General features: G+C 39.8%; 2 protein-coding genes across 3 annotated transcripts in view; one reads left to right on the top strand and one right to left on the bottom strand.

The window, feature by feature from the left end:
- Positions 1-42: 42 nt before the first annotated feature.
- Positions 43-7,073, bottom strand: AKIP1 (A-kinase interacting protein 1). Of its 2 annotated transcripts, none has more exons than XM_016147376.2 (6): positions 6,986-7,073; positions 6,587-6,814; positions 6,039-6,119; positions 3,790-3,894; positions 2,365-2,436; positions 43-382 (listed from the first exon to the last, which is right to left on the bottom strand). In XM_016147376.2, the coding sequence occupies exons 2-6, from the start codon at positions 6,806-6,808 to the stop codon at positions 239-241; spliced, it is 624 nt and encodes a 207-aa protein (XP_016002862.1). In that variant the 5' UTR covers positions 6,809-6,814; positions 6,986-7,073; the 3' UTR covers positions 43-238. The 2 variants fall into 2 exon arrangements, with proteins under 2 accessions (XP_016002862.1, XP_016002863.1); XM_016147377.2 differs by lacking the exon at positions 6,986-7,073 and adding an exon at positions 6,900-6,977.
- Positions 7,074-9,552: 2,479 nt separating this feature from the next.
- DENND2B (DENN domain containing 2B) overlaps positions 9,553-15,088 on the top strand; it is a 155,189-nt gene continuing 149,653 nt past the window's right edge. The window contains exon 1 of the mRNA XM_016147381.2: positions 9,553-9,575. The gene's annotated coding sequence lies outside the window, so the exon portion shown is untranslated. The remainder of the gene's footprint in view (positions 9,576-15,088) is intronic.

Raw genomic sequence — 15,088 nt, 5'->3', positions numbered from 1 at the left:
CAAAGCAGGCAGTAAGAAGTATTCAGACAGCATCATTATCACTTTCGGGCAAAAAAGGGTGATGGGATTTTTATACTTTTAAGTTAAATTAGGCATTGAGAGAGACAGCTTCAGTTCCTCAGAAGGCTGACACTCTACAGTCAGCCCTAAAAGCAGGATTACTGTGTAAATATTAAGAGAATCATATGGTGGCTTTATTCTCATTGCTACTTAAAGAAAGGTAATGTGATGGTCAACATCACACAGGGAAAACCAAGTCCACGCTCTGTCCCGAATCAACTGCCACCACTTGAGTCTTCTTGGTTAAGTTATTTGTACCCACAGTAACAGAATAGGTTCCTGGATAGACTTCTATGTAGAGGTCCTTAAAGATGTTCTCAGCCTGGAAGGAAAGCAGATATTAGCAGTTTAGAGATTTTATATCCCAACGCCCAGGGCACCTCCGTCAGGCTACCTCTGTGTGCGAGGGGCTGGATGAAATGAAGCGCTAATGTGGGAGACGGAGGTCCTGCTTTCCAGTGTCAGTCACACAACAGCACCACCCTTCAGGTAAGTCTCAACCTTTCCTTATACTTGTTTCCTTATTTCTAAGACTGTGATAATACCTCACAAATAAGCATGCATGTGAATACACTCTGTAAAGGATCAAGTGTTACCGGAACATGAAGGATCATGAAAGGAACACTCTAGCCGGAGTGGAAAGATAAAAATTAGGTATAGGGAAAGGCTAACAACATTAGTTTGGGGATCAAAAGCAGCTGGTGGCATTTGTTAGCACTGATTAGCAGTAATGCCAAGTCACCTTAGAATAATGAGAATCATTCTTTTTCACTTGGCTTTGCTAAATGTATTATTAGGTCAATGAAACATTCTCGTAAAGCTGTGAACGCTAGGAGTAGATTCCATTTTGTCACGTGGCAAGTCAGCTGGCTGGCAAAAGCTCTCCCTCAGAGGACTGGTTCTCCTTTAGTATAAAACACTGGAGACTGGAGTGAATGGAAAGATTTGTTTAGAGCTGAGCTGAGCACAAACCATCCTCCGATGATAAACGTCACACATGGCAGGGAAGTGGGTCATGGCAGGTGCGCAGGCAGAGGATGGGTTTTAGTTCAAATGGCAAAAGAACAAAGCTGCAAACCAGAAAAGAGCCTGCTATTAAGGGCCAAGGCTCTTATCCCACAGCTAGGACACCACTCGTGCTTACTCAATGCTCAGAAAGAGCCACAGCCAGAAGTTGTCATTTCTAGCACCACACCTGGAGCGGCGGGGTGGGGGAGGGGAACCCCAAACCACTGGCCAGCAAATTCCAGTAGGATAAATGATAATATTTATACTTTTATGAAACTACTCCCCCTCCACCTTATAGACAGATTTGAAGCCAATTTTTTCCAAAGATGCTTTATACTTTTTCATGTCTAGTTACTGCAAAATTGGAGGCCTATTATCATTTAACTGACATGAATGTATGTGACAATGCCACAACTATTTATTGGTCATCAACTGTGTAAATAAAAGCAGGTTTCAGAAATATAGAGCTGTTATCAGAATTATAAAAAGCAAAAGATGCTTCACTTGTCTGAATAAAAGGAAGCAAAGGGGTAAGACTGGCATCCATGATTCCAACACCACAAATATCAGGAAGATGAGCATTACCCAAATCCAACAAGTGTTGAGGCATCTACGCTGAACAACTTACATCTGTACTAGAAGCAGAATATTCTTAGTTGCTACTACTACTAGTGTATTCTGGCTCACAGCACACTGTATATAAACAAAAATTAAGCAAATTATTACAGCAACATGCCAGTTTCTTTCCCAGAATTCTAGTCCTTTCGAATTCCAAAAGATGTCCTAAGTTTATGAACTAATGAGTACTTTATCTTTAAAATGAAAAACTCATCCCAGTATGTTTTCACATAGAAACATTTGTGGAAAATGGGAACAAATCCCTTAAAATGTTTTGGAACTCAATCTAACCAAATATGTTTCAGAATTTCAGCAATGGTTTTTACTTTGTAAGCACGAGGGTCAGGCCTCTCCTGCTGCTTGAACAGATGGTGAAATTTCAGCAGGACCCAGTGCCAGCCCAGCTAAGCTGTAGGAACTGAGACGTGAATACCTCACATTCTTTCCAACCACAACTATTGATTTCAGGCACAGAGCATCCCTGATGCTTCAAGTGAAGGAAGGATACCACGAAAATATAATTTTACACTGAACCAAATTGTTGTACACTCTCCCTAAGGATAAAAACATCTCAACTTAAAAATACTACAGACCCAGTATAAAGAACCCTACAACTGGTTTATGGAACTGTAATGGTGGTGAAGCCCAGGGTAGGGACACTAGGAGCTCTGTACTCACTGGCCGGGATGTCTCTAGAGCACATTCTGCGGCTTGATAGATGCCTCCAAGACCACGGGATGTTTCTTTTCTCTGAAGAGACCAGCAGAAACTTTGTTTAGTGCCCAAGCTCTGACTTTTGGATTGTACAGAGAAATTTTCTCCTCCTTTATTAGGAACTAACAATTGTTCTGTCAGTTTTTTCTAAGTTATTACCTAAGTTATTAAGGCTTTAAGTAAATTCTGCGAGGTACTTTTAGTCAGGTGTGTACCGTGATTACTCTTTATCCTTATATGGACTTTAGAGTCAGAAAGACCTAGTTTGAATCCTATCTCTGTTATTTACTGCGAGGGAAAAATTAATTTCTCCAAGCCCCGGTTTCTTAGTCTATTACAGGAGATAGTAGCTTGTAGACAAGATTTAAAGTGCAAAAGTGAGTGACACTTAACAGGCGCTCAGATAACTGAATTCTCTTCCGTGCTTCCCCAGGAGTAGCGATACTAGGGGAGGAACGAACAGGCTACACTGATAAAGTCAATTTCCCTTATAGGCACCAACTTACATTTTATGGAAGAAATGGGAGGGATAGGAATGACTGTTGCCCACATGGAACCTCCTTAGGGTCAGGCTCACTTAAGAGAGCCCTAGGCCAGGCTAGAACAGGGAACCCGGGCTTTGGGCTCTGGTGTTACTCCTCATACACCAGGCCAGGGAAACAAGAGGGACTTCCAGCATGCATCCAGGCCTCCTCATTCATATCCCTGTGGCTACTCCTCCATCCTTTCCCTAAACTCATAGGACAGAAGTCAGAAATCCAGCATGTAGATTAGACTCTGGACGTGTTTGTTTTCTTTGAATAGAACTAGGGGAATTTAAAAAGAAAATGAAAAACACCTACTCTCCTCAAAAACAACAACAAAAAAAGATTTCGGTTGAATCAGTTTAACAAGCAGAATCTTTATTGTCCCAAGAATGACAGGGTAAAATACAGGTAAGTCTGTAGTGAGAGGCCTGTAATTGTTATTATTTTTTGAAAAAAGTATTTTGTTAAAAGAGACCCCTTCCTTGCACTTTTTAAAGATTACCAAAGACAAGTATCATTACCTTAGAGTAAAATATGTGATTATGAAAAATCTCATTCCTATCCATAGATGGAGAAGAGGATATTTGAAGCTCTTTTCTTTAAGTCTGCCCAAGAATCTCATTGCCCAGAACTGTAGATTCAACAGTAGATCCTACAGTGTTGTCAATCTTATATTTTGGACAAACTGCTATTTCATGTTCACTGCTCTAAGTTCTCTGAGGCTGGGGGTTGATACATTTTTGTTGAGCACTGTGATGCTGAGTCATGCAGGCATCCAGTAACATAGATCCAGCAGGCGCTCCCCAACATAGGGTCTCCCATCTTGAGAGGCTGAGGGCACAGGACTGTTGATGATACATACCTGATCATTCCCTATGTCTGAGGACAAGTGCAGCTTTGACTTCCCTCTGTGGTAACGATGGACGTGGGTTGCCCCTCCTTCCTCTAGCACAGACGAATAATATTTCTAGAGAAGTAATTTGAAAGATGTTGGGTAACCAAACTGTCTGGTTAAATTTTCAAAAACCTTCATTACTTAAGCAAAGTGTGGTTAAGAAGGGAGGCAAGAGAGCAAAGGTAAATTACCTGCCCTCTTGACAGGCCTCTGAAACCACATAACAAATCAGCCCATGTGAAGTGGCTGTAGAGAAGGAAATTTCATTTGGCATTACTTTGCTGCCATCTGCTGCCTCTGTAGGGCAAGAACTCTGGCCACCTGAGGATGGGCGGGACTATGCCAGGTTAAAAAATTTTTGAATCTGCACCCCAATGTCAAATGCACATGCCCTTTCATTTCTCTCATGACAAGTTCTGATGAACGGTTCCATGTTTATTGTCTAAGTCTCAGACGAGGACAAAGGAAGAGCAGGGTGCATTCCCTCTCCTTGAGATTTAGAAATACAACAATAAATGGTAACATAAACCTAACAGTTATGCAGTGTTCTTCCCTGTGGAGAAGGGGAGGAAGCAGTCTCCAATTTAGGGAGATTAATCCAAAAGATCAGAAACAGTTACATTTTTCTTGTCTACTTCCTTTCTCACCCTGGAAGTTAACGTTAGACTTGCCCTTGATCATGACTAGTGATAAGGACATCACAAGCCTGCTTGTTTTGAACATAGTGTAGGGACAATATTTAAGGCATGACACCAGAAGAATGAGAAGCTGGGAAAGCACTTCAAGATATGGATCCAATGATGTATTTTAGGGGCTGCTTCAAAATCGTGAAGGCAAACTCAGAACACTGTTCTTAATTCTATCTCGGAAAGCCAGGGGTTCTATGGCTCCATTCCATAATGAAGACTTGAACTGAAAACCAAAATGAAGAATTTGCTAAACCTCAAACCAAGACAAATATTATTCCTCTTACTGAACCATAAACCAAAGTGTTTATAGTAAGGCCAAAGTTATGAATTTTTCTAAAACCATTTAACAAAATAAGAACATAAAAATATTCTCTGAACTTTTCATTGGTTGGAATTCTATTCTTGGAGTCATGCGGATTTTACGTAACATGTAGAAAGATTAGAGATTTTTAAAAATCTTAATCTATGAAATTGAAAGGCAGGCAGAAACAAAACATTCTCTTCCTCCTTCCTTATAGACCAGCACCCTTACATCCACATAAGAATCATAAAATGTAAGGCTGGAAGAGACCAGAGTCTGCTGGAAATCCTAGAGGACAGAGAGTACCTTCCAGGCAGGTGATCTTGAATGTTGGCTGGCCTGCCTTCAATATTCACTCAAAGTACTTAAAGATGGCCTTAATATTTGGTTTTGAGAAGGTCTTTAAAACCTTTGTTCACCCATTTCAATGAATGGTACCAAAAATCATAAGTCCCTCATGCTACAGTTTATGACAATTTTCTGGTGTTCATCTCTCAGTGGAAACCAAAGAAATAGACTGTAAATGCTAGAAAGGACTTCAGAGATCTTCATTTGGGGAAGGTACAGTTCGAGAGACTAACTGGCCTAAGGCATTACAGCCAGTAAGTAGCAGAACATAGGTCTGACTCTTGGGAGGTTGCTCCTGCCATCAAACCACATCACTTCCCACGAGGGCACTACCTGTTCCACATAACCAACCACCTGTGTGGCCAACAGAAGATACGAACCTATAGGGACATATTTACAAACTACATTACAGGAACTTGAAAAAGAGTTTAAGATCTAATGTAGCGGTTTTGTTTTTATTTTAATACATTTTGAAAACAGCGAGGCTCAGTTACAGTTTAGAGTGGCCATAATGATTTTTTTAAAAAACTTACTTCACTTCAAAGATTTAAAAACTCCTAATATTTGTACTTGATTGTTTTGGAATTAAGCAAATAAGCTTTTTTCTTCCCACTAGTCTCAAGAGAATAGTGAGGGCAGAGACCTCTTCTGACTTGTCCACTGCTGTATCCTCAATAATACCTACAGAGAGAGTACTGAATGAATTCTAACTTGGATTTATCACCTGGTTTAAATCCTTGACTGATTACAATCTGCCCAGGAGACAGGGCAGTGTAAACAGACAGTCTCCAGATTCTCCCTAAATTCTGCAAAAAGATTCACTTCGTGATCCATTAGCAGGTGGATCAGGAGCATGGCTTTGGCTTACACCAACTTACCCCACATTGACTTGAAGTATAGTCCATGAATTCAGCCATTGTTCTGAAGGAAGCACTGAGGGTTGGGCATGTTTCTTCTCTCTATTCAAATAGAGAGTCACAGGTGAGATCTGGTACTCCCTACTGGAGAATGTTAAGTCATTTTGAGAATAACTTCCTTTTAACTTTTCGGAAGGCTCTGCAAGTTTAAGTCAGTAAGAAGGATTTCACTGAGAAAATTCCAACTCTAAAAGGAATACATTGACATGCAATTTGTCCAGGGCAAAGACAGGTTTGCGGGCTTTCCTCTAATCAAGTGGTAGCATGTAAGAATTTTTTAAAAAGATAACCAACCAGAGCAGAGCACCAGCGGTATCCTAAAGCTACCCAATAAGAATCAGTCAACTGTCACGAGTTTCCAAAGGGCTTTTCCGTTCACTGTCCTGATACTTCACAGCTTTCACCAAAGGGCAGCATCCCTCACGTGCTTCTGGGTGGCATGCCCTGGTTCCCAGCAGGCCACCGCTGAGAGAATGAATGGGCTGGTCCCCCAGCACAGGGGCCCTCACCTCTCCTAGGAGAAGGCGCTGGGGACCGGCTGCGGGCCGTCTTCCTTGGTAGGGCGGCTCCCGGGCAATGACCCTCACGCTGCTTTTGGGAAGCTCCGAAGAATGCCAGTCCACTGCCCTCCTCCTGGCCCGCTCCAGCACTTCTTGACCTAGCCTAGCCGAGCGCTGTAGGGATCGTCGGTCCACCCCGTTCAGCGCCGCGGCCGCCAAACAGTTCTCCATGTCTCCCTGCGCGGGCACATACAAACAAGAGCGGGTCAGCAGGTCGGAGCCCTGACCTCAACCTCCCCCAACGACCCCCGCAAAGCGCTACCCTGCGGCCTCCGGGTGGGGGGCGAGCCAGGGCGCGCCGACCCCGGCCGCTTCCGCCTCCCCCCGCCCTCGGTAGGGGGCTCTCACCCGGCCCGCCTCTCAAGACGCATGCGCTCAGCGCTCGGGCGAAGGGCGGGGCTGGGCCTGGGGCCCAGACGCCCGCGCAGCCCCAGCGGGCGAGGCGGCAGGGCGCAGGCCATTGGCGGGGGGCGGGAGGCGGGGCGCGCGCCCTGCGACGGAGACTCCTCCTGCGTCCCGGTCGCGGCCTCTGCATGCGGGTTGCCAGGCAAACGGCCGAGCGTTGGGGGCGGGGCGGGGTCTGGCGGTGTCCGGACGCGGGGTGTCCGAAGAGCCCCTGGTCCTGGGCTGTGGCTCTTGGAGGTGTCTCCAACGACTCCAACGTGATGAACGTTGGATAAACGTGATGAACGTGATGTAAAGTCAGGTGGTCTCCTGTTGGGCTAAAAATTTGTGGGGAATAAGACGCATGTGTCCGGACGCCCCTTTCTGCCTGATCAATATTTTGGGTTATCTCTACTTTTATTAGAAGATATGGCTCGGATAGGCCAAACAGTGCAGCTCCCAGCGGGTTGCATGGAGAAGGGAGTCTGGATGGTGGGACGCGCAGCCCTCAGCCAAAACGCAGGTATTTATGAGCCCCAGGGCTAGAGGTGTGTTTGAGCTGTATGTAGGATCTCTGGCAGACTCCTCACCCTTCCTATGCAAAGTACCGACTCACATTTTTGAAGACCTTTTCTTTGGGAGTTTGAGCCCACCGTTCAAAAATAGTTGCAGCACATTTAAGTAAGGAATCGTACATTGTTACCTTCCACACTCCATTGGGTTATTTGATAGGAGATACAGTCCAAGGTCTCACTGCTAATTAATGAGGGGCCACTTTAAGGGACACGGATATCAAATGCTTCCTTAGGCTCCTCAACAGATGGCGGCTCTATAGCAGTGCTGAGCTACCAGGTATAATATATTAGGATACTACTACAACCTCCACATGGGCTTTTGCTCATTTCCTGCTCTCCTCTCATAAAAAGTTGAGTAAAACCCTCAGCTGGAGCTCTGGGTTTGAATTCTGGCCCTGCCAGTTTTTACTGTGATTCTGGGCCCCACTTTTCCTTATCGTTATACTTGCGGATACCAATAGTACCAACCTCCCTCCTTATAAGCTCCTTACAGGGACTGTACCTGTCTTGTTTACTGAGTTGAAAGTGCGTCTAGTATTTTATCACAGAAGGGGCGAAAAAGAGCTAAATTAGGTTGCCGTAGGTATTTTGTGAAATAATTTCTGTAAAATGCTTAGCAATGCTGTGCAAAGAACTAGTTCGTGCTCCATAGATTTAGTTAACCTTATTATGTGCCAGGCACTGACCTAGGAGTTGTGGGGACTAGAAAGTGGATCAAACAAAAGGAGAATAAAAAAGAATGACACATAACATCTGTAATGTCAGGAACGAAATATGACTTGCCATAAGATTGACACAGATAAAATGCTATGAAGCTTAGAGGAGATATTTAGTTGGGGCAGGGGGAGGGGTCACAACGCTTTGTAGAGAAGGAATTATTTGAGCTGGACCTTGAAAGATGGCCTAGGAATTAATGAAGAAGGGGTAGTTAAGATACCTGTTAACTGCTTTTGTAATGCGTGGTTGGGGGTGAGACAGAATTTGGTCTTTTTCTTTTTCTTTTTTTTTTTTTTTATTTCAAGATCCTGGCTCTACAACTTTTGGCTATGTCTGTGCAACAATGAGCAGGTTACTTAACTGGTCTATACCTCAGTTTTGTTATCTATAAAATGGGAATAATAGAACATTCCTCAAAGGGTTATTGTGAAGATCAAATAAGTTAACACATGTAAAGTGTTTCGAGGAGTATTTGGCACATAGTAAGTGTTCAATAATATTATCTTAATCAGACTGCAGCCTGGTCTTTCAATATGTCCTTATTTACCCAATTCTACAGCCACATCTCACCTCGCCTGCCTCTTCGCCAGGATTCTGTTACCACTCGCAAACTGCATTTTGGTTTGGAAGAAGCATTACTTTCTTTTAAGTTAACTCTTGAAATCTTCTTCAACTATTCCCAGGTGCAACCTCTGTTTCCATAGCTTTTTTTTTTTTTTTTTTTAATATGGTGGCACTCATTTCAATCCAAGTTAAATTATTTATAGTTGTGGTTCATTCTCTTTCAACAGCTTATGAACTCTTTGAAGGCAGAAACTTCTTTATTTGTCCCTAAATATCCAGGGCCTGTTAATTTGTGGGTATTGAATAGACATTGTTGAATTTACTTTGATTTCATTTTAATTTAAATAGACTCATTAGGCCAGATAAGAATTGGTTTTAAAAAATACCTATATGCACTTTAAAGAATGTAATGAATACTCAGTAGTAACTAAATTTCCCAGAATTTAACATTTAGAAATATATAGGAAAGATGATGGTTAGAATAAAAATAAGTCTAAAGACTGACACTAAATTAAATCTTTACATTAATTTTTATATTTATAAATATTTATATATACATATATATTATAATTTCAAGGTTTGTTCTATAAACCACAGATTGAGAGAATCCTTTTTCTGTTTTTTAAGATTGAATAGGAATGATGATGGAACACGACCTACCATCAGGGCCCTTGTGGATCAAACACAGCGCAAGCCAGGTACTTGTGAAAGCCAAAGAGACTTGGAAATGAAACAGCAAGTGGAGGGGAGGACACACACTCAGGAACGTGCCTGGTCATCAGCAGAGAGGAACTGCTGATGAGTCATGATTTCTCTCTTCACGAGGGTAAATTCATTACAGAGAACACCCAGAGGTTATTTGTCTAAGTTATATGTTTTGGGGGATAGATTATTGGAGGAAATCTTTATTCCTGAGCTCTTAGGAAAGATTGGTGCTGTATATTGGGGAGACATTTTGAGGAGAAAAACAAGTCCAGTGAAGAGCAATGTAAATTCTTTTTCTCTATGTGAAGGGGGCAAAAAAAAAGGGTTAAAAACAGGATGGAAAAGTGGGTATCATGCCAGAGTCAGACAATGATTTATACTGTACATACTGGAGAATGTATAAATCATTTCATTTGACAGGTGGTATTTTTATTTCTTCAGCAGACTTAGGAGCTTTAGGATTATTACAGCTTTGTAAAGTAGTATTACAGTCTGAGTCATTAGATCATTCATTTTGCCTGATTACGTCAACTCATTGGGTTATTGGGAGATGAATGAAACTCATTGTCAAAATTGTCATCTTAATTATACAGATTAAAGAAAATGAATCAAACTTCTGAGAATTAGCTTTCACAACCTGTTAAAAGTTGACTGGAAGTTAAAAAATTGGTTGCAGAGCAGGAGTGATTGGGGAAAAGTTTTATCATTTTAAAAACATCAGAGATTGAAGGAATATTTTTGGAAGATATAAATAGGTGGAATCAATGTAGAGTTTTTTTAAAAAGTACTTTATTGAAGTATAATTTATATATATAAAATTTATCTGCTTTAAGTGTACAATTCAATAATTTTTAGTACATTTACAGAATTGTGCAGACACCACCGTCCAGTTTTAGAACATTTCCATTCAGCTGAAAAAGATCCCTAGTGTCCACCATATGCAGTCCATCTCAGCTCCCATCTCTAGACCCAGGCAACCACTATTCTGCTTTCTGTCTTTCTAAATTTACCTTTTCTGGATAATTTATATAAATGTATCGTATGAATGAATATGCGACTGTTTTTGTTTGGCTTTTTTTTCACTTAGCATAATGTATTTGAGGCTTATCCATGTTGTATCATGTATCAGTACTTCCTTCTTTTTTACAGCTGAATAATATTCCATTATAAGAATATGCTACATTTTGTTTATCCATGAACTGGTTGATGGCCATTTTAACGGTTTCCACTTTGGGGCTGTTATGAGTAAAGTTGCTCTGAAAGACCGCATATAAGACTTTGTGTGGGTACATGTTTTCATTTCTCTAGGGGAGATACTTAGGAGTGGAAATGCTTGGTGGTATGGTAAATTTATGTTTAACATTCTAAGAAACTGGCAAACCATTTTCCAAAGTGGCTGTACCATTTTACATTTCCACAAGTGATGTATGAGGATTCTAGTTTTACTTCATCCTTTCCAAAACTTGTTATTGTCTTTTTGGTTATAGTCATTCTAGTGAACGTGAATCAGTATCTCACTGTGACTTTAATTTGCATTTCCTTAATGACTAATGATGTCGAGCACTTTTCCTGTTATTAGCCATTCCTGTTGGGGCTAACAAACTTTTTCAATAAAGGACTAGATAGTAAATAATTTAGGCTTTGTAAGCCATGTGGTCTCTGTTGTAACTACTTAACTCTGCTGTTGTAATGTGAAAACAGACATAGACAGTATGTAAATGAATTGGTATAAATGTCTTCCAATAAAACTTTATGTTAAAAAAGGCAATGGGCCATAATTGGGCCATAGTCTATAGTTTGCTGTCTTCTGTTTTAGATAATATAGCAACTCCGGATTCTGACTGCCTTTATACCTCAGAGTTGCTGCCATTGTTGGTTAGTTTCCCTGTTTAGTGACTTGTCTGCACTAATTTTGTAGTCTGTCTCCCCTGGAGTGTTTGGCCACTGATGTCTCTCCCCAGTTTTTTTCTTTTAATTCTCGTTTTTATTTTTAGCTGACTTCTAGGGATTGTCAGCATAGCTTAATGGTCAGCTAATAATTTGTAAGAGGTTGTACTTAAATACTTTGGGCCTAGTAAGGCTTGCTTCTACCCTTTGTGTATTGGTCTGTGTATGGGCTGGGAAACATTTAAAGTTTGGTCAATTCTGCTGTGACTTTTTGTTTTGTGTGTGAATGCCTCACATTCAGCCAGTGCATAAGTTTGGACACACCAAAGATATGTGAGAGCTTGTCAAGGTCCACTTTGGCAGTCTTGTTCCTGAATCTCACTGTTATATATCTACCTGCTCTGTTTCTTGTCCCAACTAGTCCTGCAGTCTCAGCCATCCATGTTGATTTTCCAATTGTTTACCACTTATTTTCTAAGGTCACTCGTTTTCAACAATACCCTGTACACCAAATGAAGTCATCACCCTCCACCAGCAGAGCTGGTATTCATGGCTTATCCTGTCCTGATAGAACTACCACGTGGAGCTGGGGGGTGAAAGAATAAGACCAGTCTCGGATGCCTTGGTCCCTCCCCATCATCCCGCATTTTTTTTTTTTTTTTTTTTTACAGAATTTGGTAGTTTTTTTGTTTGTTTTTAATAAATGCTTTTCAATTTGTTGTGTGCCTCTGGTCAATTATCAAAAATAATCCTGAAACAATTGTTTTAACAATTTTGTATAGTTTTACCGTGGCTTTTTGGATTGGTGATTTTCCAACATCATTCTGGAAGTGTTCCCTATGTAGAGTTTTAATGTCCTAAACATGGACACAATATATCCTGACAGATTCAGCAGCTTTTTAAAAATTAATATATTGATCTTCCTGCTCCTTTCCAATTTTACACCCCTCCTAACCTTTTAAAATACAACTCATGATTCTCTTAAGGTTTACTTTTACATATTCTTTTAGAATGAAATTTATATTTATTCTTTCTATTGGTATTTCTTTATTTGTTCAGTGGTAATTTATTAAGCCCAGCTTGCACAAGTAGAATAAAAAGCTAGGTTTCCAGGGTTAGAATTATACCAGTTCTAGAGAAAACTTTAGACATAGGTTAGTTTTGTTCTAAAACCAATTAGTCTAAAACATTTTCTAGTACATTTCCCTCTATCCTCACTGTGCAAATTAGACAGTGGATCCAAAAATCCTACTTCCTTTTTAACCAAAATAATCCTTCAACCTCATCTCACTTTGCTTTCTTGAACTGCAAAAAGTATGATGAAGACCTAGGTGTGGACTCAGAACACCTACTATCATTTTATAACTTTAGTCATATCTCCTGGTCTGTACTAAGTTTACCTAATTATAATTATAGGTATACTCCTATTTTAAGAAATAATAGAGATGAATTTTAAAATGTAAGAACTAATAGGGTGATTATATTATTTAAAGTATATTTCTAACATTCAAATAGCCTTCAGTTTTTCTAGTCACACACTATTTCCATTACATTTTGTGGTAAGAATATAAAATGATCTACACACAAATTTTATTTTTTTTCCCTGCAAGGTCCAGTAGTAACTAAGGCAAAGATATCTTGTTTGGGAGGAAAGGAACAGATTGGGTGGCTATTGGAAAAATGGTTGGTGGAATACGGAGAAGGACCCCAAAGTTGAGGTGGCTGAAATTGTTATCTGAGGTGACTTGACTGTAGGATGAGGTGTGGCAGGCAGAGAGGTATGCCACCTTTTGCATTAATTCCTTGGGCCAGGGAAATTCTGCTCCCCTTGCAGAATAGGCAAGATTGGGCATAATCTGAGTGAGTCAGAGGGTGCTTTCAGTGTGAGAAAGGAGAAAGAGAAGGTGGGTGATTGGGATGGTAGCCAAACAGAATAGGCAGCCTGGTGGAGAGAGGATGTTCAAAAAGGTCCACCAGGCTTTATGCAAGGCAGATTTCTCTAGCTGATAGTAGGTGTTTTGAGTCCACACCTAGGTCTTCATCATACTTTTTGCAGTTCGAGAAAGCAAAGTGAGATGAGGTTGAAGGATTATTTTAGTTAAAAAGGAAGTAGGATTTTTGGATCCATTGTCTAATTTACATAGTGAGGATAGAGGGAAATGTACTAGAAAATGTTTCAGACTAATTGGTTTTAGCTCTGGTCCTCTGACTACTTTGTTAATCTTTGCCTTAATTTTTGTTCTGACATCGCATTTTATAAGTGCTAGCTTAGCATCAACACTAGCACCTATTAAATGAGATGTTAGGACACAAGTTAATGGGTATAAATTATTTTGAAAAATTCATTGCTATATAAATGCAAGAAAATATTATTATTGTGTAATGCTAAAATATTAAAAGCTACTGCTAAATGAAAATTTCTCATAAGATAAAGCATCACCAAACTCATGATGAAAATTAATGGAAAAGTAAGATTTCATTTATCACAGAATTTCAACAAGCAGATATAGAGCATATGCCTATTGAGCAGTGAGATTCATGTGTGTTAAAAGTGAAACACAGATCACATAATTATCATATAGATCCTCTAAGTACCATCATTTAAAAATCCTCTGTGATTTTTTTCCTTATTGTGTTTATGATGCTAAACTCAGTACATTTGCTTTATAAGAAGCCAAAGAGGAAGATTTTTCCAAAAAAAGATAATAGTCTGTTTATCTAGGCCCTCCAAAAGCATTTCCTGCCAGGCAGTTGTCATGTAGCCTTGGCACACTTTCAGGAAACTGTTTGCTTCTGTTCACCCTTTCCACACCGCATCTCCTAGGAATTGAGATGAGGAATCTCTTTTAACTCTTTTACATTTTAGAAGCATACTTTGTATAACACTTTAGAATCTACTCTTTATACTAGCACAATGAAAAGTCTTGTGTCTTTAAATTAAAAGGAAAATGTATCTGTTTCACTAGTAGAAAAGTCAAAGACTTAAAGTGAATTCACCCAATAAAATGTGCTTAGAATATTCCTTTCCCATAAGATTGTTAAGTCTTTTTCAGAGAACTCAATGCAATTATATCTGAATATATAAGACTTATTTTGGGATAATTATTAACATTTGCATAATCTTTCTTAAGAAAAAATTCACCATTGAGTTTCTTCTGAATACTTCATTTGTTTATGATATTATTCTTTTTGCATAACATTTCAGAAATATTTTGCGAAGTGAGATAGATACTATATTCAAAGAAATAAATTACTCAAAATATTCCTTTCAGGAAGCTGATTTGTTTCTAACTGTTTTTAATACTCATTAAAACTCATTAAAAGCTTGTAATGCAGGAGTATATTATAACTTTATTGCAATCCCAGAATGCATGTTATTTTAATTAAGTATAAATATGTTTTTCAGGGAATGTGATAGCATATGTATTAATTTAAAGATGAGAAACTAGAGATGCAGAAAGATACAATAATTTGATGTACATACTACAGTTAAACGTGAGCAAAGTTGGGTCCTTTCTGAATACTGTTGTTAAATAACCTAATTATTACTCATCTCCTTTGTCCTGCCAGAATGAGTTAAAAAAGGTTCTAAAATTCTAGCCAGCCACAGAGCTATTGG

This window comes from Rousettus aegyptiacus, unplaced genomic scaffold (assembly GCF_014176215.1).
Source record: "Rousettus aegyptiacus isolate mRouAeg1 unplaced genomic scaffold, mRouAeg1.p scaffold_m13_p_5, whole genome shotgun sequence".
In the NCBI taxonomy this organism is placed as follows: Eukaryota; Metazoa; Chordata; class Mammalia; order Chiroptera; family Pteropodidae; genus Rousettus; species Rousettus aegyptiacus.
This window is presented reverse-complemented; position numbering and strand designations above follow the sequence as displayed.